The sequence below is a fragment of the Motacilla alba genome, chromosome 5, assembly GCF_015832195.1.
Source record: "Motacilla alba alba isolate MOTALB_02 chromosome 5, Motacilla_alba_V1.0_pri, whole genome shotgun sequence".
In the NCBI taxonomy this organism is placed as follows: Eukaryota; Metazoa; Chordata; class Aves; order Passeriformes; family Motacillidae; genus Motacilla; species Motacilla alba.
In genome coordinates, this window is record NC_052020.1 from 7,816,756 (window position 1) to 7,841,583 (window position 24,828).

A 24,828-nucleotide genomic window follows, 5' to 3' on the forward strand; every position below is an offset into this window, starting at 1 on the left:
AGCAGAGGGGAAACTATAAAAAACAAAACCATAATGCGCAAGATGAGCTTATTTCCTGGGGTAAACAACTTTGCAAGAAGCTTTTCAAGGCCAGAGGGTTGTTCCACAGTGATGTGGATCTACAGCAGCAGTGTCAAGTCTGGTGGTTACAGCAAGAGCCCTTCTGGACAGCAAACAGAACCACCCTGGGAATCTCTCCATCTTTCAGGAGTCCTCAGTCGCCCATGTGTCAGCAGACAAAAACAGCTTTGCCTTTTAGCAACACCAAGTCATGACCAGCATAAATATAAGGCAGATGAATACAAAATAATCAGAGCCAGCAAAACAGCAGTAATTAAATGCATCTGTTTTTGGGAAAATTGTTTCTGTGTGAGACATCAGGAAATTCCAACCTTTGAAGAACAATTACTATATCTATAAACAGCAATTCACAACGTGGCTTAGAGGAAATTACAGGAGAAAACGCCTCCTAAACTGAATTTTCTAAATTAGTCAAGCCTCCGACCCATCTCAATGACAAGAAACAGCAGCTGCCACAGAGCGGAAGGCTCGGTGCCCGGTTGTGAAACAATTTCTCCGCAGTCCCACCTGGGAGGAAGCGAGCGGACAAGACCCGCCGCTGCTGTCATCGCAGATGCCAGCGTGGGGGGGCAAGGGGAAGGACGGGGGGAAGGGGACCGCGAGCCGCAGCCGCGGGGAGCGGCGGGGCGGCTGCCGGCTCCTCCTGGCCGCGCTCCACCGCCCTGCGCGGCCGCTCCGCCGCTCGGCCCCGCGCAGCGCACTGCGGTGCGGCCGCCGTGACTCAGGGCCGGAGCACACCTGCCCCGCGCCGAGCGCGCAGTGCCACCCCAGCGCTGCCCGCGGCTCCCGGGAAACGCCGCCTTTAACGCCGCCTTTCTCCCCGCTCGCCGCCCCCTTCTCTGCCCCGCAGCGGGACCGGCGCGCTCCCCCCGCGGCCACCGCTTGGCCCCGCCGCGCTGCCGCCGCCGCCGCCGCTGCGGGCTCGTCCCGCTCACCTTCCCCAGCAAATCCCGCCGTGCGCGGCGAGCGGCGGTGCGGTGCGAGGCGATGCTGCCTCAGCGGCGCTGCCTCCCGCGGCGGTGCCGCCTCCGGGGCGGGGCGGCGGCCGGGAGCCGCTGACGGAGCCGGGGCGGGAGAAGCGCTCCCTCAGGCCGGGCGGCGGGAGGTTCCTGCGGGCTCCCTGCTCCCGAGGGCCGGGAATGCTTCCAGGAACGCTCGCAGGAACGCGTGTGCCGCCCTCCCTCACGCGTCATGTGGCCGTCGCCACTTTGGGGCTGGAAGGGAACTTCAAGACCGCTCGTTCCTGCCATGGGCGGGTGTGAAAAGTGCATATTATATGGCTCTACGCAGATATTTACTGTATGTATGATGGTGTATTGATTAGTAGTGCCGTATTAACGTTTTAATAGTACGGTAAATGTAGTTTTTTAGTTAAAATGTAGCTTTTGTAGTTAAAATAAAAAATATGTATGTGTGATATTTTAAGAGAGGAATGAGGTGCTTGCACTGAGATAGCAGCCACAGGACACCTAAACCTTGCAGGGAAAAAGAATTTATTGTTCCCTTATCAGAAGAAACTAACTTCTTCCTGCTCTGCTCAGCCCTGAAGAGGTTGTCAGAATTAAGAGGAAGAAGTTGACACTGAGCAGACAGAACCCTTTGTTTGAATGGAATTTATACATCGTGTATGAGATGGATGAATATGCAACAGGCTGTTGCTTTTAAGGGTTAATCCTCTGTTAACGTGTGCCCTTTTTCGGGCTTATTTTGCCCAGAAAGGGGTACCCAGACAGCCTGTAACTCCTTGTTTTTATTGTCTCGCATTGTCCTAATCCTAGTTGTCCAAATTTTTATTACTCTATCACTATTTTTGTAACCATTTTATTACTATTAAACTTTAAAAATTTTAAAAACAAGCGATTGGCCTTTTTCACAGCAGGGACACCTTCCACTATCCCAGGTTACTCCAAGCTCCATCCAACCCAGTCTTGAGCACTTCAAGGATGGCCACAGCTTCTCTGGGAAACTTGTGTCAGGGCCTCACCGTGCTCTGATTAAATAATTTCTCCCCAACATCTCATCTAAATCCACCCCGTCACTTAAAATCCATTCCCTGTTGCCCTGTCACTCCAGGCCCTTGCCCAAGGTCCCTCTCCAGCTTTCTTGGAGGCCCTTCAGGTACTGGAGGGTGCTCTAAGGTCTCTCCAGATACCTCATGGTATGAATTAATAGTCAAATGAAAACAGTGAAGGGTTTTGGAACACACAAAGGAAAAACCAGGAGTGGAAAGTGGCGCATTCCTCCTCAGGTACCTGAATCTAAACATTCACAATCCAGGAAAACATTGAACAGCAACAGAAATGAGGACCCCAAAAGTATTTACTAATACTTAGATGCATGCTATCTAGGAAAAAAAAAAGGTTCAGTGCTGAATTGAGGACAATATAAAATACCTGTAAAACTACCAGTTATATTTAGAAAGGATTCTTAGATTCATTTTTTAACCTACCTAAACTGCCTATTTATTTACTACACCTAAAGCAAATCCTAAATCACTCAGAACTTACATCAGATTCTCTTGACATGTCAATTATAAGTCAGCTCGGTATATTATTTCCTGTCTAAAAGATTTTGCCTCTGTTAAAGCCATAAATAAAAAAGAGATGTAACAGTAAGATGTTTGTGGATTATTGGATGCACTTTATTAAATGAGAAGCCCCTCAATTAATGACAGCAAAAAAACCCCCATATTAATTCACTTAGCTGAGGAACTGGGAACAAGGAACTTCAGCCACAGCTGAACATTTACCTGTTTTCCTTTCCCAAAATCTGGCAAGAGTCCCTCCAACAGGGAGGGACATTTATCTGTATTATCACAGATAAATGGTATTTCAAACTTGACCTGAATTTTGCACCTTAAATTCTTTGCATAAATTTTGATAAATTAAACAATGACAGAAAAAACAACACCAGAACACTAGAATAACTTGCACAGCAACTTTCAGTTGAGTTTTTTTATTTCACTGGCTGGTGCACCACTTGTTTTTCTCTCTGTGATGCAGTGATGACAAAGAAATCGTGGCCAAAGGTCCCCTCCATGAAACCATCCAGCCAGCAAAATCCCACAAAAATGCTGAAGGAATCCTAAAGAACAATTATGAAGAGACTGTCAGCACAGGGACAGAAGCAGGACCAGAGCAGGTACATGTTTGTGTTGGATGTACCAGGGTTTCACCACAGGCTGAGTCACGGGTGTTCAACGAGGCTGGTTTTAGCTGGCCAGGTGAAGTCCTAACCAAGCACTAGAGTCAGGAGAAGGTGGTAGAGCTTCAGCTGAGCCTGCAGGAGGGTGGCTAAGGGAAGGACATTCCTGTGATTCCAGTGACTACAGGAAGTGTTGGGCAGCTGGAGGCACTGGAGTGACCCTGCCCCACACCTGTGCTCACCCAGAGCAGCGAGGTACTGTCTGCGGCAGTGGGACCTCGACTCAGCTCTCTCCTGCTGCTCGGTGAACATCCCCACAGTTCAGCAGTGCTGCCAAACATCCCCAACTCCTTTGTTTTCCATTTCACATTGATTCCATGATTCACATCTCTTGGGAGGGGCGAGGAGAGCCACTGGCTTCAGCCCCGTTTCACATGCACATCATGAGGAGCTGGCAGCTCCAGGCAGCACACCCTGTGCTGAAATAGCTGCCTGAAGCAAAGCAACAGCCTTTGGCCTGCTACAAACACACCGGTGCTCAGGGCAGGAGCAGCAATCCCTCCATTCCCCGCCTGGCTGCCCCCTCACTCCAGACCCCTCTGCCACCAGCTGTGCCCAGAGCCGAGGCCTCAAACCCCGGCACGGCAGCGCTCAGGGGCTGAAAGCACAGCACTGTCCTGGATCTTGACTTCTCCCACAGAGAGCACGAATTCCAGCTCAGAACCACTCCCCAAAAATGAGTGAAATTGCCAAGAGTTGGCAGTGTCTGTTGTGTAGAGTCCCATGCCCTTGAGCTGATTCCACTGCACTAGAACATAGAGATCCTGAGAGGAAACTTCCCAAGAACAGCCTCCAACCATGAGGGTTATCTGTCCCTGGAAACACACAGCACGCTGACAGCCCTGCAGTAAGTTCTAATTCCACTAAAACTTTCTTGTACTGATCCTTGACAAAACTTTTGTGGAAATTTCATACCCCTCACAGGTAATAGCGTGGTAATCCTCAAAAATCCTTGTGTTTTGGAAGCATTCCAGCAACTCAGTGTTGTTCTGACTCCTGTGAGGGACAACACAAGCTGGTTTTGTTTCTGGAGATGTTTCACCTAATGACTGTTGTAGGGATGAGACTCATTTTTTGTTTTTCCACCTTGTGCCACTGTGGAAAATGCACCAGGAACAGCTGAGCACATGAAGAATCCAATACCTGGACTTGCAAAAAAAAGAGAAATCTGGAAACTAGTCAATAATGGAAAATTCGAGTTGGAACCACAATATACCAGTCTACCTCATAAAACCTACAATATCTGGCTGTCAAAAGAACTGACTACACCAGTGCAGGTCATAAAATTATTGCTCAAGTCTAGGCAAAAACAGTCCCATGTAGCAATTGAGAACAGAAGAGGCAGTTGTTTATTAATGACAACAGAAACAAAATAAAAATGATAAAGCAAACAGATACTTCTTTAAATATAAATTTGCTAGTCATCTGCTGTTCTGCCAGCCTCTTATTTATTTTTTTTTCTTTTTTATTCAGTTACAAAAGATTCATCCAGGGCTCAGGAAAACATGATACATAACATAAATTTGTCACCTATGACAACAGCAAACATCATGTAACAGAAAAATACCTCAAAACATATTTACAAATCCATACTCTGTAGTCATTGAGAAATTCCTTACCTAATGAGTGGCAGATTATGCATGGACACTACATTCCCAGAGGCATTCTCCAGTCAGAGTCACTTAGCATAAAATCCAACAGACAAATAGATTGTCTATAAATAAGGCCAGTTTCACTCCTAATTTATACATTTTGATGACCAGAATTTTTTGCTATTACTATGTTAATAGAAAAAAAAAATAGCATAACAGCACCTAATCTCACCCAAATGGGATATTCAGACCAAACTGCAAGTTTCATTCTTAGCAGCAGTTATCCAGAGCAGAAACTCACGAGAAAGGACGACAGGATACACCCTTCTAATGCTTTGTATAAAACCAAATCCCTACACCATATTTGCAGTATGATCATAAGTAGGCAATACTTTAAAAATGTGAGATATGAGTACCTTGGACTATCAAGCTGTTTCACACTTCAGAAAAAAGTAAACAAAGCCCAAACACCTTCCTCTTCCTCCCCTGGTTTCCCTCCCTCCTCCCCCACTTCCAAACCAGGGAAATAGAAGTTATGCTCTTAATGAATATGAGAACTGGCACCAACATTCATGCTAGTTGCCCTGATGTGCAACAGAGTTCATTTACAACAGTCAGAAATATTCCTATGCACTAGCCCTGAAGAGTTCAGCTTATGCAAACTGTCTGGGAAAAAATCCCAAGAGTGTGACATGGCAGCATCCAGAGGGTGCAGGAATGTCCAACACTGTACGTGGATCTCAGGAGTCATCAATGCCTGCGGAATCATCGTCTTCATCCACTGCAGATTCATTGGGGTTTGCTGCCTAATACAAAACACACCCAGGTTTAAATAAAATCTTCTCTTCTGGGTAATTTTAAGAAAGCAGTAACAATCGCCTAGAAAAATCTGGGCTGCATTATCACACCCATTAGCTGTAGCAGGCATTGTGATCCATGTCCTAAAACCAAGGTTAATTTGCAACTGAGGTCATTTTGCCAAACTACTTGACTTTTCGCTCCCTAAGGATCCACTGGGTTTCAATATTCCATACCTACAATTATGGAAAGCCACAATTCAGTAGCTCAGCTGTACCCATTTTCTTGGTGGTTCAGGCTGTCTTTTACTAAAGTAACTTGAAAAGGGTCATTACTACTTTTAAAATAGGAGTGGAAAACAGAGAAAAACAAATTACTTTTCCAATCAACTGAAGGGAAGGAAGTTAGGAAGGCAGTTACAATTCCCAAAAATGTGAGCAACAGTTAAGAGATGTCATTTTCTGTTAGAAGCACGACATCTGCTGGCACCTACTCTTAGAGCCACTGGGAATGAGTGTCTGAAATTGTGGGCTAAACCTGTCACAGTGTGCAAGCAGCTGCCTGCTCCTGAGGAAAGCTCACAGCTCCTCCATGCTTGCACTAATAGTGGGGATAAAATAAATCAAGAGCTCTTCTCTAAATGTGTCAAAGAAAAGGGAGAAATGATATAATTAACCCACAATCTCCAAACTAAAACTACGTTATAATTAACAGCAAGTGAAGTATCTTGGTGATTTGCAAAGTCATTAAGTGACTTTATGAAATGCACTTTCAGCAAGAAGTAATGCACATGACAGACTCCACAGTTTTTAAACTGTCATTAACTAGAGCATGTCTGAATAGAGAGCTACATTATTATGGCTATACTTAATGAGTGTGCTCCCACCAAGGAGGGAGCTCTGGAACCCAAGTAGTTCATGCAATGCCATGCCTGCGGGCACCAGTGAGGAGCTCTGAATCGTGGAGCATGCTTTGTATGGAATCAGCAATACAAACACTGTTCAGCACTGTAATTTTTGTAATTTTTATAATTTTGGGGTTTGTTTTAGCCAACTGCACCTCTGCTTACCATTCACGCTGTGGACACCTTGAATGCTGGACACACCATATGAAACCTAGGGATTGTGACATTAAAGAATCTGTCCTTGTTGTAGAGGCAGTGGAAGGTGTAGTAGCCCTCCATGTAGCCAGAGGTTGTGGTAAACGTGGTACAGCTGGTGTACTCGTAGACCTTCCCTGGGCTGATAACTGGGAACTCTCCTGTGGGTAAAAGATTACATCACAATAGTAAGGACTGATGGACAACCACCACTGAGCATTGCTTAAGACTTGCACTCCACAACAGACTCAGGCAGATCACTTTGTGTTACAGTGGATGCATAAATTGATGCTCAGCAATTACTGATATTATAAAAAACTGGAGAGGGGCTAAGCAGCAGGATGTTCAGATACCCCTTACAAACCTGAAAGCCAAAACAGAGGGACACATCTCTTTTTCCCTGATTTTGATACAAAGCCCGCAACCCGACAAACAGGCACTAACAGAATTTTAATAACAAGAACATTAAATACTCTCTCCAGTAATTTTTCACTTACCAACTACTCCAGGACCTTGGACTTCTTCCACATCACCTTTGGCATTTGTTATTCTCCAGTATCGACTCTCCAGCTGACAGGCATTCTCAGGAAGGGCGTCTTTGGACATTTCAATTCTAGAAGCCAAGAAGAACATACTTAACACATTCCTTTCAAGAAATGTTTTAGTGCCCTTGGGATCACCAAGCAGACTGTGAAAAGAAAACACCCACTAAAGTAGCCAAAATCATTTGGCAGGATCCATCTCCATGCTTTTACCCTTTTCTAAATCACAAGAGCTGCTTGTAACTGCCTTCCCCTACCCATCCCTGTATTTTAGCAATTAACAATTTGACTGCTACTTTGTGTACCTGACCAAGAAATGATTAGGACTATTTTATTAAAAAGTAAAGCATGTTGTGCACCTCCTGTTCATTTCAGAACAGTTCTGAATGCTGTGCATAAATTTGCTTTGAACATTCCACAGGTCTATCCTGCACTGTAAGAATTAATTCAGTTGTTTTTACCTGATTCTGTAAGTGAAGAAATAATGTGGTGGATGTACAGAACTGAGTTCAGGTAGAAAAGAGGTGGACACAGACACAGTGATATCTTCTGTGGTAGCAACACAATCTTTATCATGCACATACCTGCAGAGAGGAGAGCATTAACTCTGCAGACAGCTCTGCACATTCAATACAGAAAACTAAAACACAAAAAGTGGTTAATTATTAATAATTAGTATTAATAAAACCACCTGTTTAAATAGGGATGTGTCATTATAAAAAGAAAACAACCTAGAAACTCTAGCAGCAAATTTATTTACAATTCCAAGGACTTGGTTCTACAGCATCCCAGCTTGACAGAATTAAGGTTCTTGATTGTATTTAGAAGAAATTGCAAGTGCATGAAGATTCAAACACCAGAACAAGTCCTGCTTATTTACATATTCAAGAGACCAATTAGCTGAAACATGAGGTTTCTTAGTAAATCCGAACAGTCCTGCAGCAAAACCACACTCATGGCACACAGAATAAATATCATGTTGTTTGCTAAACTTCAGATGACTTATAACGCAAAATTCTGGTCCCAGTAATGCAAAGTTACAAGCTCTGAAGATTCTGGTTAAAAAAATAGTTGCTTTAAGCATTCTGGTTTACATGTTTCTTTTCAGTAGTTTCATGGGCTTTCTCCTCTCCCCACCACCAGCTTTTGTATCAGATACCCAAAACTACTTGGGGAGAGGTAAGCATGCAGAGAAGCAGCACCAAAACCTGGCACTGAGGTTACAAATCCCAGTCACAATACCTGAAAATCTGGTCTCTGATGATAGGATAACCTCCAGTGACAACTTTGTTTACATAAGATGTAAACCATTCCAAGTAAGATGTACCTAGATGGCAAGGAAGGAAAGCATTCCTGAGGAGGGGCAAATTTACCACTAAGCACATTACAGTGAATACTTCAAGGAAAAAGTTTAAAGCACATATCCCCAGCTTTGATTATTTTTATTAAAAACTCACAGGCTTATTGAGATGAGTCAGCCAATATTCCAGATCATTCTACCAACAAGGATCATTTGGAGAAACCAAGTAAGAACTAAAGAGTTCAGGGTGCACCCTCCAGAAATGACACAGCCAACAAAGATTCTCTTTGCTAAGTATTGAACATTATAATCAGGGTCTCATCACTTGGATTCCATATGGAAACCTTCTAAGGAATACTGCAGCATTTCCTCTCCTTTAAAAGAGGGATAAATCAGAGACACTCTGCACCTCTCTACAACCTCAGAAGACTAAGGCTGTATGTCATTCTGGGATTTTGTACACTTGCAGCCATTGTCTGAGAACAGCTTTTCACACACCCACAGCCATTATTATGGAACAGCTTGATTACTAAGCAGACACTCAAGCTGTCACATTTAATTCTCAAAGAAGAGAGTTTTACAGACCAGCTCTCTGCACAAGAATTTCTCACCCATAAATCTTCCAAGCATTGCAAAATAGAGTTCAATAGAAAAGTAGAGAGTTCAACTGTTTGTCAATATTAGTGATTTGAAACTGGATTGAAGCTGAGCTACCAAAAAATTATTATCCTTGCCTTTCCTGATGTGTTATCAAGTACTCCCACTCCTGTTAGATTAAGTGTACTTACCACTTCTTCCTTTGAGCATGAGCTGTGTGTGCTGTCCTTTGATCTTTTGGAATGCCAAAGGACTCCAAGTTTATTATCCTCCTTTCTATCACTAATCCACAAAATGCAAACCTTGTATAAAGTATACTGTGTATAAAGCAAACCTTGTATAAGGCTCTGAATGGAGGAAGTGGATCTATTTACCTGCCACCTTCAAAATGCTAAAAGAAACGCTGTATATGGAATTTCCCCTCCACCCCATGGTAAGCCAAGATTAAGCCAAGTGGAATATTTCTAAATATGTTGGATGATCCCACACTGACTATTTTATTTTGAATATTTAATCTGAAGCGTTACCTGTAATGAACATAACAATAGTAGACGGATTGCGAGCCATTTGCTCCTGAAAGGGAAAGAAGTTTAAGGATATATTAGAGAGCATTGGACTTTCAAGGTTACAATTTAAACAACACAGGAACACTTTCCCTACATTCACTAAACCTGAAGTCTGGCTGCTTGACTCATCACTGTAGTCCCAGTCAGATCCTCAGACATGTAAAATTCACAGTGCTCCCATGATCACTGAATTTACAGCTTCAGCTTCCCACTGAGGCTCCTGCGCTACCAGTCAGCACAGAAGTATGTCACCGAGATATTTTCTGAAAAACCCTCTTTGCCCGGGATTTTCTCCTGAGGAGCTGAGAAGCCTCAGTTTCTCCCTGTTTTGCTGCTTTGGAATGTGGTGTGGAGATCGTTTATCCAGCATGGGAATTGTTTTTACTCAATGACCAATCACAGCCAGCTGTGTCGGACTCTGAGGAATCAGTCACGGGTTTTTATTATGCATTCTTTTCTAGCCTTCTGATGTACCCTTTCCTCTATTTCTTTAGTATAGTTTAGTATAAAATTTCTTTTAATATATCATATCATAAAATAATAAATCAGCCTTCTGAGAACTTGGAGTCAGATTCTCATCTCTTCCCTCATCCTGAGGACCTCACAAACACCACGGAAGTACTCTGGGAACACAAACACATCTTCCTTACTGGACACTGGTAGAAGATCTCGTATTTATTCCGTCCCTCCACGCTCTCCAGGGCCATGTACTGACTGAGGCCGGTGTGGATGCAGAAGGTCAGGGGCAGGCACTGCTTGAGCCCCAGCCTCTGCTGGAAGCCTCCGGCTGCCGTGTCGATGTCCAGCAGGTCCTCGGAGCGGTAGTGGTTCGACAGGGCCATGCTGCCCATCAGCCTGGGAACACCAAAAACAGGGAACACCAACGGGAGACGTCACCCACGAGGCAAAGCTGGCTTTGTCATCTTTTGGAAAGGGCTTCTTTCAATGCTCTAGATGCCTATTAGACTGAGGTGAAATCCAAGTTGAATATCCACATGCTGAACTAGGTTATTAGTTCACATCACCCTGGCTTTGTGGAAGCATCTCCCAAACCTGAGTGTACACTCCACACCCACACTCCCAGCTGGGAACACCAGGGAAAGGCAAATGAGATGCAAATTCCTGCAGATGCTGAGCAGATGCTGTTATGAAAGCAGTGACTCAGGTGCAAGCTGCCACATGTCAGCATGCTAAAGGCTGATCCCATCCTGGGCAACAGGTTCCATTCCTCTTTCTCCTTAGGAAGCCTGGCCCGGAATTAGCACGCTTTACAGAAGCTGTGCCAACATGCCAACACAGAAACCTGAAGCACCTAACAAGGACAAGTCCCACATCGTTTCTGTTTCTGATCTAACAACCTGCTGCACAAACTTCCACTGCCTACCCCTGATCTTCCCAGTATTCATCCCCCGTGGGACCACACCTTCCCCTGGAAGCCTTTCTCCAAGCTGGAAGACTTCCCCAGAGCTTTGTGTCTGCTCCTGCAGCCCCTCCACAGCCACATCATTACAGCAGAGGCTTTGTCGGAGTGAAACAGTGGGAAGAGAGGATGCAAATGGCTGCAGAGCACCATTTGAAATCTACAGAACTAGGGCACCTATCTCCTCTCTAAAAAATTTTGAAGTCTCTCCTAGAAAACAGAACCAGAAATCATCCTTATGGTTTCATAAAAGAGTTTCCTGAGTCCCTTCTGCACATAAAACACTCAAATTGGAGAAAGCTGCACCTTCTTTATGAGTGAAGGTTTTGGCAGAGCAATATGAGTGCATTCCTCCCTACAGACATTGCAAAGATTTGCTGAAGTTTTCCATCTTTTGCTTCTGTTTGCAGCACTCCATCAGGTGCTTTAGACACCTAATTTTTCTACAGCGGAAATACCAGAAACTTTGGTCATCAGCCCTCTAACCTTCATGTAAAAGGGAGGTTTTCACTGCAGAAACTGCATAAAATATTAAAATCTTCTACTGAGGAAACTTAATTTGCAGAACTGAAAATTTGATTCTACCTTAATATGACTAACGGGTTTTAAGTCCTTCCCTAACCATTTTAAAGAATAAAAGAATTACTAAAGAATGAGGCTTAAAGAGTGCAGGGGGCTAATTTACTTCTGTAATACAAAGCCAAACTTCAGGGGAGCAACTTGCAGAGCTAAGATTAAAAGTCTAACAGCTGGAAGTTCAGAGTTGTTGCAAAAAACCGACAAGGGCTCTCACTAGGAAAACGGGAAGTGTAAAAATAATTTGAGCAATTAGAAAACCACGCTGGGCTTCCAATTACTTCCAAGATTAGAAGACAGCCAATTCTGGAAGTGTCGCTTAAGCGGTGACTCAGTCACAATACATTTAAATGCTTCATTTATCCTGTTCTGGGGACATTTCACCTTTTAATAAGTGAAGTGTTCAAGAAATACAAAAGGAATTAATACTCAGTAGGTAGCTTTCAGTCCTTACCCTGGAACAACCAACTTCTGCCCATTATGGATACGGAAGGAACACCGATAGTCATCGGGGAGTTTGCAGCGGATTTGTGCTTCCACAGCATCCAGATCCTCCTCCCTCACACTCTCTGGAAAAGAAATGATGGTGCAGGTATTTCAAACACAAAGCATGGAATCTGTAAATGCCCTCACCCAACCAGCACGGGCTCAAGTCAGTATCTGGTGGCTTCACTGTATGCTGGGTGGCACACAATGAGCGTGGCATAAATTGGAAAGGAAAACGATGACTCTAATTGATTATTTAATACAGCACCAGCCTCAGTCCAGCGCAACCTCCACAGGCCTGAAAGCAGCAAATGTTTACGAAGTGGAATGAACCTTTCCCCCACAACACTGCCAACAACTGAGTCCCAGCTACAGCTCTCAGGCAGTATTGATTTTACTCTTTCATCACCCGAAGGGTCGCTTCTTTCAGCTTCCAGTTCCATCAGAAATGACACAGAAATGCTGGCTGCAGCCCCCACTCACGAGCAATAAATGGGTTGCAAAAGGGGGATTTTCAAGTCAATAACACAAAGGGGTGAAGAAGAACTATTCTTAATTTCCACATGCACTTTAGGGGCGTTCCAACACCCTCACATGCAGCAAAAAATTGGTCTGTTCCAATCCATTTCCTTAAAACCCTTTTCATACTCATTATCTGTTTCATTAACAGGACATAAATTAACAATTCATTGAAACAGTATCCCTTACAAATGGTATGAAAAAGGCCTAAATTCTATCCAAAACCTGCCATCATTATGTAAGAGTGGAAACTGGTAATTTGAAATTTGTCTTTCTGTACATAAATAAAAGCTTCACATTCTGTCTTGAAAAATACTTAGCAAAATGCAGGAATCCAGCACTATCCAAGCAAACCAAGAAAATGCAAAATTTAAATGGGAAGGAGCTAATCTGTCTCTTAATATTGTCTCTTAAGAGATCATTTGTCTCTTAATTTCACAGATCAGGTTGAATTAGAAACCATCATGGTTTAAAAGTCAACTTCATACAGAAAACTGAAATGCAGCTGCAAATGTAAAAGCTTTTTTGTCCCCTATACCAGAAAAGCCAAAACTCACTGTAGCTGTGATTTATGACCTAGAACACTGGAAGTACTTCAAGGATTAAAATACAAACTGAAACTGAAAACAGAATCTAGGAGGGGAGTAAAAAAAAGGAGAAATTCATGTTCCACCACTGGACCACAGTAAGACCTACAGAAAAAAATAAAACCCAACAACATCCTTTTTTGTTTTGCTTCAGATTAGAACACCTGCTTTCACGTGACAGTGTTTTAATGAGGTCTTATGAAAACCTCACCAATAAAATCCCATCATCACGTCCTCAAAGCGATGGAGTTACTACACTAAAAGAGTAACAAACAACAGATCATAGCAACCTAAATGTGATAAAGACAGAGCAGTCACTAGAAAAAAATCACCTTGATTTCAGAGAATCTTTGGATCGGGAGGAACTGGGCAAGGACTCTGCCTGTGTTTGCGAGGAAGGGAAAGCACATCTACCTGACTTTCAGGAGCCTGCTAATTAAGGCACACACCTTTCATGAAAGCAGCATGAGGCCTAGTAACAGGCAGGGCTGGGTGAACCAACCAACAGGTGTGCTAGGTACCTTTCAAAGAGCTGATCATGCGTGGACACCAGTGCCCCAAGTACTGCTCCAGGTCATCCCAGGCTTTTTTCAGCGTGGCATAGTAGTGGATGTACCTTCCTAAATCAGAGTAGGTGCTGATGAAGATGGCTCTCCAGCTCTGATTCCTTCGGCTTTTTTCCTCCCTGAGGGCACATGGAGAAATTGTGTTCAAATGGCAGCTTGAAGAGACTTCTAAACCCAAAGAGCTGGTATTTGTTATTTGGCAGGAATGGGATGCATAACATTAACCCAGGAACACTCTGTGCCATGTGAAGCTACACAAACTCAATTAATTCCAGCATCTATTCAACAGCAAGTTGGAACAGAATTAGGAAACATTTGGGCTACTTAGGGGAAAATTTAGAAACAATACTCCCTTACACAGAGTGCCTTCTGAACAGAGCTCTGTCTGGTAGTGAACCTTGCTAGTGAATTAGCTGGTGAAAAGCTAATTCACATCCTTCATTACTCAGCTTTTCTCAGCTCTGGAGAAGCTGAGAGTATGAGCTGGATGTAAGATGGAGTGAAAATCGGCTGAACAACATCTTCTAGAAATTCATGTTTATAGGAAAAGAGCTTGAAACAACCCCACTTACTCTGAAATGAGCCAGTATTTTTTGCAGTGTCTTTTCCACAGTGGGTCATGGCTTGATAGCTGATTTAATCTTCTATTCAAATAGCAGCAACTATAAATATAAAATCATTAAAAGTGATTGCAGCAAAACAAACAGGCAGAAATGCTGTATCACACATCACATTCCCATGAAAAAAAATGCAGAGTTTGAAAATGCTTTGGCTGTCCTTTTAGTGCTGTGCTTACAATGGTTAAAGCTCTTCATCACAGTTGTGTAAGTCATGAACTACTTTTCCACACACTTAAAGAACTGGCAGCAATTAAGTACTTTTGTAAAGCAGGTCACCCTGCAGACCTACACCAGAGTAAACAGAGCCTGAAAGACTCCAGCATGACTCCACTCCACCGGTGGAAAGCATTCCAGTAGCACAGGATGCTATGATTTAAATCCCTTTTTATCCAGATGGTCAGGCTCTGTCCTATCTTTTCCACAGTAAGCTACAGAAACCATACGGTTTGAGTATTACAAACTTACTTTCCTCTTTAAATTGTTTAAATAACAACTTTTGAAGAAAGTCTCCAAAAGACACCATCAGTTTAGATGTGGCAACATCACTTCCTTTGGTAGCTTGTTCTACAGTGCCAAGTGTGTGTTTCAAAGACTGTGATTAACCCCAAATGAGGGTACCACACAAGGTTCCAGTTATTGCTTTTTGGGGTTTTATAAACTGTTTAAACCAGAATTGTATTAGCATCTCAAAATCAACCTCAACAAAGTGATTCTCCTGTATTCCCTGACATCACCCTTTCCATCCACATGCCCACAAATACATTCAATTCACATCTGGACATCTGGCTGTGCAAAAATTTCATGACACGGGGATTTTTTTATATTTTTAGGGGGTGGGGAACTGAAATATCCCAAAGGAAAAAAGCCCTTGCAGAAATCTATTGTACTGGTGTTTATCAATCAAGCCTGTAATTTCTGGAAGGGAGTAAGTCACCACAGCACCACAGCAACATGTGGCTTCAAACATGATAAAAGTAAAATTCAAGTCATTCTCACTAATTACACAAACAATGGAAAAGTTGGCATGTTATCAAATATCTAAGGGCCACCATAACAACTGTTATCATTTTTGCTTATGCTTAACGTCTTTTTTGCTCATATCCTTATCCTTCTCGACTAATATTTATTAGGGGTAATAAAAAACCCAAAACCCCCACATTTCTGGTAATACTCTGTTTTCTTCTTACGCTTATTCCTCTCTCTTTGATTAAACACTGTGGTTTCAATCACTGCCAAACCCTGCACTTGACTGCTGAGGTTTTACCCAAAACCACACTCTCATCTTCCCTGTATGATTCATAACCCTTCAGCCACCGAGTCCAAGAGGCACCTGCCACTTTCCTTCAAGTTTTTCTTCTTCCCTTGAAAAGTTCACCCTATTTCATTTCGTTTGGTTTTCCTCAAAGGGTGGAATACATTTACTAGCAGCAAGACCGCCCTTTGTTTGCCCGTTGAAACACAAGCTTCGGGGAAATACCCATTTCACAAATTTACTTACTGCTTCGTTTAGGCACAAACACATAATGGGGGAGAGAGAAAAACAGATTCATTGAATGGTTTGGGTTGGAAGGGACCTGAAAGATCAATGAGTTCTCCTACCATAGGCAGCGACACCTTCCACTAGACCGGGCTGCTCCAAACCCCGTCCAACCTGGCCTTGGACACTTCCAGGCATGGGGCAGCCACAGCTTCTCTGGGCAACCTGTGCCAGGGCCTCACCACCTTCTCAGTAAAAGGGAACATTTCATTTTGTTAGAAAGATGACGGTAAAAGAGGGGAAAGCCCGGTGCTGCTGGAAGGGAAAGGCGCTCAGACCGTGTCCTCCCCTCAGCGCCTCTTCCGGAGGCAGGCGAGCCCTTTCCCCGCACAGCCCGGGGAGCGCTCCGCCCGCCGCGCCCCTGCCGCCCCCCGGGCCGCCCGTACCTCACCAGATCCCGGTAGTCGAGGAAGCTGAGGATGAGCAGCAGCGGGTCGGTGGGGAGCAGCTCCAGGCTCAGGCTCGGGGAAAGCTCCATGTCCGGGGGCGCCGCCATCTTGCGAGACGTCCCCGGGACGCGCCGCCCGTCACGCCTCTCTCCGCGCCGCCGGAGCAGCGCCTCCCGGGGGCGGCGGCTCCGCCGCATCCTCGCAGCCGGCAAATCAGCGCTCGGAGCTCCCTGATCTGCCCTCAGAGGTGCCAAATGAGCCCTCGGAGCTGCCAGGTCAGCCCTCGGAGGTGCCAAATCTGCCCTCAGAACTCAGCCCTCAAAAATCTGAGTCCAGCGTTCAGAGCTCCCAAATCAGCCCTCAGAACTCCCAAATCAAGCCTCAGAACTCCCAAATCAAGCCTCAGAACTCCTAAATCAGCCCTCAGAACTCCCTAATCAGCCCTCAAAACTCCTAAATCAGCCCTCAGAACTCCCTAATCAGCCCTCAAAACTCCTAAATCAGCCCTCAGAACTCCCAAATCAAGCCTCAGAACTCCTAAATCAGCCCTCAGAACTCCCAAGTCACTCCTCAGAACTCCCAAATCATCCCTCAAGAACTCAGCCCTCAAAACTCCTAAATCAGGCCCTCAGAACTCCAAATCAGCCCTTAGAACTCCCAAGTCACTCCTCAGAACTCCCCAATCAACCCTCCAAACTCCCAAATCAGCCCTCAGAACTCCGAACCAGAGCTCAGCCCCCAGAACTCAAAACTCGACTCTCGGATCTCAGTCCTTAGAATTGAGAACTTGGCCCTCAGAGTTTGGTCCTCAGAACTCAGCCCTGACTCTCCTGAAATTCAATTTATGTGCCAAGGGGTTTTGGTCAGGGAATGGCCTGCTTTTCACAAGATCAGCTTCTTAGTGATCTACATGGACAATAATAAGTGGGCAAAACTGAGATTGGGAAAATAAGCTTACTGAGTTGAATATCATCAAAACAAAACAAAAAAAAAAGTGTTGCATCTTGAGGATCACATTTTATAGGAAAAGAACACTTAATGTGCGACAGCTGCACAAGCAATAGACACTACTCTTTTAATGCCCCTCACTTTTAGTGAGTTAAATATTCTTATTTGAAAGAAGGAGCTCTTTCTACTGCATGATTTTATGCTAGAAATTCTTTTCTTTTCTCTCTTCTTTTTCTGGTATCAGTAGGATTTTAATGAAATAATTCATTGTCCTAGCAACACTGCTCAAATAAGAACGGGAAAGGAACAGGGGGGTGGTTTTATGACTGCACTATTGCTAGCTGTTGGGGAGATTTTTGTCCTTTATAATTTCTATAATTGTAAAGTTCCCTGTAGAGAAGAAAACACAATAGCAAAAGTATATTTGAAATGCTAATAAAATGATATTACTTGTGTTTGTCCTTGGGTTTGTGGCCCATGAAAATCTAATAATGCAGAGCCAAGAGAAGGTCCATAATTCTTTATGTCTTTCAGCTTTTGCCAAAAACCTGGATAGTTTTGCTTCTAGCACTTGCATAGATGCAAGCTGTTACTCAAGGGCTTAGGCAGTGGTGAAGATAGAGGTGGAGGATCTATAGGAGTTAGTTATAAAAATTGATTATCACCCCTGGTCAGGCTAGAGGCTCTTCAAGTGCAGAAATGGCTGGCATTTTACCTTCCTAATGGATGTCCTAATAATTATTTAAACAAAAGCATAGTAAAACAGAAATGTCTGTTGCTGAGACTGAAGGAAAAAAAAAAAAAAAACAAAACCAAAAAGCAAGCAAGCAACCAAAAACCACAGAACCAAAAGCCAACATAAACCCCTTTGAAATGGTAGTATTTCAATGTTTTACCCACAGCAGCCTTTGCATCCTCCATCAAATAACTGACAGCTGCAGAAACTGTCTCACCAGGAAGTTATCATGGAATTTTCCTAGCTCAGCCTAGACATAAAGGTTCTTTTCCGCTTCAATAATGGAGCCTAATTTTTCTTCCATTATCACCAGCCATGGAGCCCAAATGGTCAAATAGATCAGAGGTACTCATCAGGCTGGAAACTGCTCAGATTGCTCTGCGTGTCCAGTGTTTAATCTGTGAGAGATGATGAGGCTTTTAGCATCCTTCATTTATTTTTACTTCTTGAAAATCTAATGAAATGACACACTGGGGATCTTCACCGGGTGCTGGGTATCTCTGGAAATTCAGCTAATGTGCTACGGATTTGGGGAATGGGCTGCTCTTCACCAGATCAGCTTTTTAGTGCTCTAAATGGACAACAATACATGGGCAAAACTGAGACTTTGAGGGGAGGAGGCAGCTTGGGGAATTGGTAGCAAGAAAGAAGCTGAGGTGCAGAAAATTTGTGTTGTTATTATACTGTTCTTATTGGGTTTGTTCTTTGCTGTAGCAAAGATGCAATAAGGCCTGGGCTTCACAGAAAAAACCAGGCAGCGACCTTGGCTTGGAAATCTGATCATGTAAAATTAACCAGAACACAAGGAGTGACTGTAATAAAGAGCATAGCAGGAGCAGGGTAGGAGAATTCAGAACGGGAGCCGCACGATCCTGCGGTGACTCCGGTGAACCACACAAACATAAAGGCGGTTCAGCAGTCCTTTGAACAGTGAGGGATTTACATATGAACTGATAACAAATCGCATCTTCAGGCTTCACAAGAGTGAATCTCAGATGAGATGTGAGAGACGACAGGGAGGAAGCAGAGCCACAACTTCAGGGAAACGTCTACGTGAATGAACTAAGTATTGCATGGGAGCTTGTTGGACATTTTAGTAACAAATGGGATCTCTGACGGAGTACAGCTTCAAAATGCTTCCTGACACAAAGAAACAACAGCTGAAAAAAATCCCTGCCTTGTTACAGCCAGGTAGACCCAGGATAAACCAACAAAACCCCTCCCAAACCTCACACGGTGGTAAATTAGCCTTGGCGGCTCCACAGTCAAATGAAGTTGAGGGAAACTCCAAGAATCAACCAATGGACTTCATCTGGTGCTTACAAAGCAACTGGAGTCTACTCCCAGCTTTCATCCTTCTGGACATCTGCCACATGGATGCTTTTGCCTGCATCAGTTGCCTGAGGTTATCGAAAAGCCATGTCCAGTCCTCCCTGCTCTGCATCAAGGTGGCTTCAGGCTTGTCTTTTGTTATTAGCAAATCTTTTTGTCTCAGGTTCTTAGCTCCAAAACGGGTCTGAAATATTAATGAATGTTTGGAGAGCTTGGAATCCCACTTGGAGAGCAATGTTGATAGACTGCGCTTTTTTCCTCAGATCAAAGATTCCATGTTGACACAAACCGGAGCCAAGTTTTATTCTTTCACAGCCTAGCTTAGCTCCAAGTTGGTTTTCAATTCATATAATCCTCTCACATAAATCAAATAAAAGATACTACTACAAATGGAAACATCACCTGGGAAAGTATAAAAAGTAAAGTTTATTTACTTTGGAGAGCATGGATGGCATATAAAGGCATGATTCTTGCCTCAGGAGTATTTCTAATTTCACACAATTCCAGTGGTTTCACTGTGTGTGATTCCCAGTCCATGATGTGGTTCATGGCCTAAGGGACGTGTGAAAGACCCCACTAAAAGGGGCTGCAGGAATATTTCACGATCCCATGGAAACTGCCAACACCCTGCTTGCTTTGTTTGGGAGCTCAGGAGATCTTCCTTTACCTGAGGAACATAGAGAACAATGAGGCATCCCTGCAGAAAACTGCTATTGAGCCTTTCCTGACCTGAAAAAACCCCACATGTGTATGACCCAGATAGCAGCTCACTTTTCAGCTGCACGCACTGTTCTTAGGTCATTAGCTGAGATTGCTAATGAAGCAGGCAGTTGGTCACGGCTACAGTGGTGGGGTTTTTTGGCTACTAACTCCTCGAGCCAGAGCACATTCATCAGAGCATGCAACAACAAATGACTGAAGTGCTGAGCTGCGTTTGGAGAGGTAACACACAGATAAAAGCCTCCAGAAGCCCTTTGCAATTCCCTTAGTCATCCATTCCCACTGAAAGCTTCTCTTTGGGAGTTTCCAGGAGGCCTGGCGCGACCTTTGGTCGTCCTTTTGGTCCGAGCTCTTATCTGTGCAGTGCAGACCCGGCCTCTTTCTGCTTGCCCTCCTCCAAAGCGGTTTTTACGGGATAAACAAGCCGTATTTGCTGATGCACGCTCCCTTATCAGCTGGACAGCACGCTCCTCCTGCATGGTGGGTCACACTCGCTGCTGGGCCAGCTCCAGGAATTCCAGGGCGGCTGCATCACTGCTCGTTAGGCGCTCGCTCACGGCCACGGGCTGCAAAAAATCACAGCCACCATGTGATGGGGCCTTATCTTAGAGCCCACCAGGAGTTTCCCGGTGTTGCAAAGCATCTTTAGGCTGATAATTGCAGGTCCTGGATCTTTTTAATGAGATAGCAACATGATAAGCGCTGGTTTGGGGAGCTGTCACGATGCCAGACTGAAGATTATGTGCCTTATTGAAGGAGAATTTAACTTTTATTGTGTTTCTTTAAAATATAAGTAAATAAGTAAAGCATTTCTGTATCTCAAAACCGGATCACAGCTGTTTTGAAATTCATTGGTAAAGTTGTCTGAGACGAGAGGCAAGACACATCTGACGAGAGGAGAAAACCAAAGCCCTATGAATTTTTACCAACCAAACCAAGAAGTTACAGCCCCGAAGAGGAAATATCTCAGGAATCACATGAAACGTAGCTGGTACAGAGCTACTGGACTACAGAAGGAGTTATTTCTCTTGGGTCATGGCTTTCAAAAGTTATTCCTCTCTCAGCACTGCAAAGCAGCAGCTTTCCATCACCCTATTCGCTTCCTGTTACAACATTCCTTGTTGCCTCTCCTCCCGTTCCAGCACCTCCACCGGAATCAATTCTTGCAGTCCTTTCCCCCTTGGCTACGGGCTTTGCTGCCTTATGCCAAGCTGTAAATGTAACCAGAATATGCCAGATACGGAGCAGAGGCAATCATGGAGCACTTAGCAAAAGGTGCACTCAATTTTTCATTTAAAAAAGAAACATCTCTACACTGAAACATCTTTAAAAAAATCAAAAATTGTCATGCACAGCCTGCTATGGGGCAGGGCTTGTGGCTTAAAATGGCAGCAAGATATACAGTAATGCATTCATTAATGCTTGTGAGGCACTTGAAAATGGCACATGGTGTATGCTCCTGCAAACCACGTTGATTAATTACCATCAGCGATCTGCTGCTTTGTTAGGAACCTTTCCGAGATGCGCCTTCTCATTAGCCTGGTACAAAGCAACCCTCAGCAGGAGGGAACAAGTTGCTTCAAACACGGTTCAACTTTCTGCCAGTTTAATCTTCATCTCACTGACAGACTTCTGAATCTTAATTTAATTATAGTGCCTTAAATGTTCTATGACAGCGTATCTCAATCTCTCAGTTCTGTCTTTTTATGCTTTTTCAAGTTGTTGTGGGACAGAGGAATAGATAATTTTTTCCAGTGTCCATGAAATTTCCCTGTGCCTCCAGTGCAGTATGTGCTCCATAAAAGAGATGAACCTGCTGCAGGTGAAATAAGCTGATGCTGCACTGTCTTTTTAGAGCAACAAAAATCTTTATAGATTATTTTCCCGAGTGCCATGAATCTCCTTCAAAGCCTTAAGTCACTGATACCAATTAATAAACTTAATAGTCTCATTTTCAATTCACATTCAGGTCGTACAGAGCGTGTGCTCTGGCAGATGCTTAAAAGCTTTGCCTTTCAGAGATAAAATGTTACCTTGTGTGTGAGGTGGGGGTGATTCAGGAGCAGAAAGACCTGTTAAAGTGCGGCACCTGAGGCCTCCTTGTTTTCTGAATTTACAGTCTCAGGCTGGCAGTCGTATAAATGAGTGATGCTCTCTGATGTTCTCTTCCAAGCAGGCAACGAAATTGGCAGGGAGTCTTGGGTTTTGTGCTGATGTGTCCAGAATTCAAATAATTTCATTCTCGGCTATAATGACAATTGGAGGCAGAGTATTACCTTGAGAAAAGAGAAGGGAGAGATGGCTTCTGGATCCTGTATTGAATTAACAAGAGATTCCCATTTACTCTCTCCACTGAAAACTCTATTATGCAGGGCTCTTATTGCCCTTATTCAAGGGCAGGGAATTAAAAAAGTGATATCGATGGTAATGCTCTCATCTTCCTGCCATGACACTGAATAATGGGGACAAAGAAGGGGAATCTTGACGGATGATATGCCTTTTAAAATACTGCTGATAGCGAAAACACGGAAAGGACGACGCATTTGACTATCAGTGATGAAGTCATATTCAGATTTTTGTGCTTTTTGCTTAGGACTTTAAATCAGCTCTGCTTTCCTTTTTGCTGTTGTTTTTGGAATATTTTATTTTCTTGTTTTTGCAGGACAGATTCCTTACTGTAAAGAACATAATTGAGATGAGGTAGCGTTGCTTATACTAATTCCAACAGAAATCTGCTCTCTCTCTCCTCCTGGACTCAGAGAGCAAGCATTGGGAATTTGTCATGGAAAAGTCCAGCAACAGATTGGTATAATTATAATATATAATTTAGGTATAATTATTTGGGGAGAGCAATACTGCTGCTAAAGTAGAGCCTCTTCTGGCACTTTCTAGTTCAGCTTAAGCTCTTTCTGAAGTTATACGGACTAAATGAAACTGGTGGTCTTATAAAAAATGATACCCAATACTGGTGGTCTTATAAAAAGTGATGTAAAGGACCCTTCCTTTACAAATACATACATTTAGGTCTAAAAAATACATTTCCCTGTGTAAATTAGACCTTACACAAAATAATGACTGTGTTTGCTTTAGGAACTTTATGGAATAAGTGAGAACATCTCCATTCTATGAGTGGGTAAACGAGAAGCATAATATTGAACTACCTTGGCAAAAGCCACTTCCTGAGGAGAGAACAAAACACAGGTCTTGGTCTGCTTAGTGCAAACCTACAAGGTCTCCCTGAGCTATTAACACTCTTCCCTGATCGCAGCCCAGATGTAAATGAGGCCCCTTGCCCTAAATTTTCAATCAAAGGTTCCGTGAGGTGAAATCATGAAAATCAGCCCTGTTATGGCTCACACTCTGTGTATGTGTGACACAACCTGGAGAACCACTGTGCACCTCCACCCTACCTCAGCATCCTGCCTAGACCCACCAAGCTTTGTAAATGACCTCATTAATGACTTTAGGCTTTGTTTCTTGCTGGACAGAATATTTGCAAGGAGCCACTGTCAATGAAGAGAGCTGATGGCTGTATTTCCTTGCCTTTCCTTGCCTCTGCTGGCAGGAATTCAGGCTAATAATTATAATTATAACCAGCTGCCTGTGGCCTCCAGAGGTCAGCATACCACTGGAAAATAGCTAAATATCAGCGCCCTCAAACTCTACTTTCCAAGTTGTTCTCATTAGGTGCAGTTTCCAATTTCACTGATGACAAGATTTAAAGGGTTTGTCCCCAACTCTCCTTGTGACAGCAAAAGCCAGAAAAGAGCTCTCAGAGTATGCATTGTAAAATGCAGGACATTGTCATTGATCAGTGTCTGGGACATCCCCTGGATGACGAGTTTATTGAGAACAGTCAAGTAGATATCCACAGGTTTAAGCTGCTACTCCTGATGTGTCAGTAGTGATGGAGTGAATGGACCTGCCAAGCGCCTTGTGGGTGGGTGCCACACTTGCTCAGTTGTGGGAAAAGCTTTAATTTTTAGTGCCTTTCAGCACAACTTGCAGTTGTAGTCCCACTCTCAGAAAGAATAATGTAGAATCAGAGATGAGAAATAAGAGTTTATCAGAGGCATGAAACAGCTTTCAGGAAAGAAGAATCTTTAGACTATTCACCTCAGGAAAAATAAGTTGGAGAGAATATGATATCATAGAATCATGGAATGGTTTGGGTTGGAAGGGACCTTAAAGATAACTGAAATTAATTCTTTCTAAATATGTTTATTGGCTCTCATGATATTATCCTGGATTCCCTAATCCAGAGCAAAATCAGGATGAGCTGCCTTTCTAAAAGACCCAAATCTTACATGATTCCCAAGATCAGATAGATGCAATCTGTTGCAAAACACCCAGAACCAGCCTCAAAACCTCCTCATAAACACCAAAGAGCCTTGGTGTCACAGAGCACTAATTTCTCCTAGAGCAGAATCTAATTTCTTAGCATGAAGAGCACAAGATTTACTGAACCCTTGGTGTTCTCACATTTGTGCTTTGAAACAAAACCTGAAGTGGATCCAGCTGTAGACAACCCTGCTACCGAAAAATAAAATTAATAATACTAACAAAAAAATTCCAGCACAATTAAAAAAAAAAGAAAAAAGAAATAACAACAG

At 43.6% G+C, this 24,828-nt stretch overlaps 1 protein-coding gene and 1 long non-coding RNA gene across 2 annotated transcripts; one reads left to right on the forward strand and one right to left on the reverse strand.

Moving 5' to 3' along the window:
* Nucleotides 1–1,017: 1,017 nt before the first annotated feature.
* On the forward strand, nt 1,018–5,085 carry LOC119701330. Its single transcript, XR_005257062.1, has 2 exons — nt 1,018–1,380; nt 3,084–5,085. It is a non-coding gene; the product is annotated as an uncharacterized LOC119701330 (long non-coding RNA).
* Nucleotides 4,616–21,633, reverse strand: FBXO3 (F-box protein 3). Its single transcript, XM_038137881.1, has 11 exons — nt 16,477–21,633; nt 14,506–14,595; nt 13,889–14,052; nt 12,230–12,344; nt 10,430–10,634; nt 9,741–9,786; nt 8,559–8,643; nt 7,778–7,900; nt 7,272–7,387; nt 6,745–6,935; nt 4,616–5,683 (listed from the first exon to the last, which is right to left on the reverse strand). Exons 1-10 carry the CDS (start codon nt 16,674–16,676, stop codon nt 6,748–6,750), a joined length of 1,332 nt encoding a protein of 443 aa, XP_037993809.1. The 5' UTR covers nt 16,677–21,633; the 3' UTR covers nt 4,616–5,683; nt 6,745–6,747.
* Between the last annotated feature and the right edge of the window lie 3,195 nt (nt 21,634–24,828).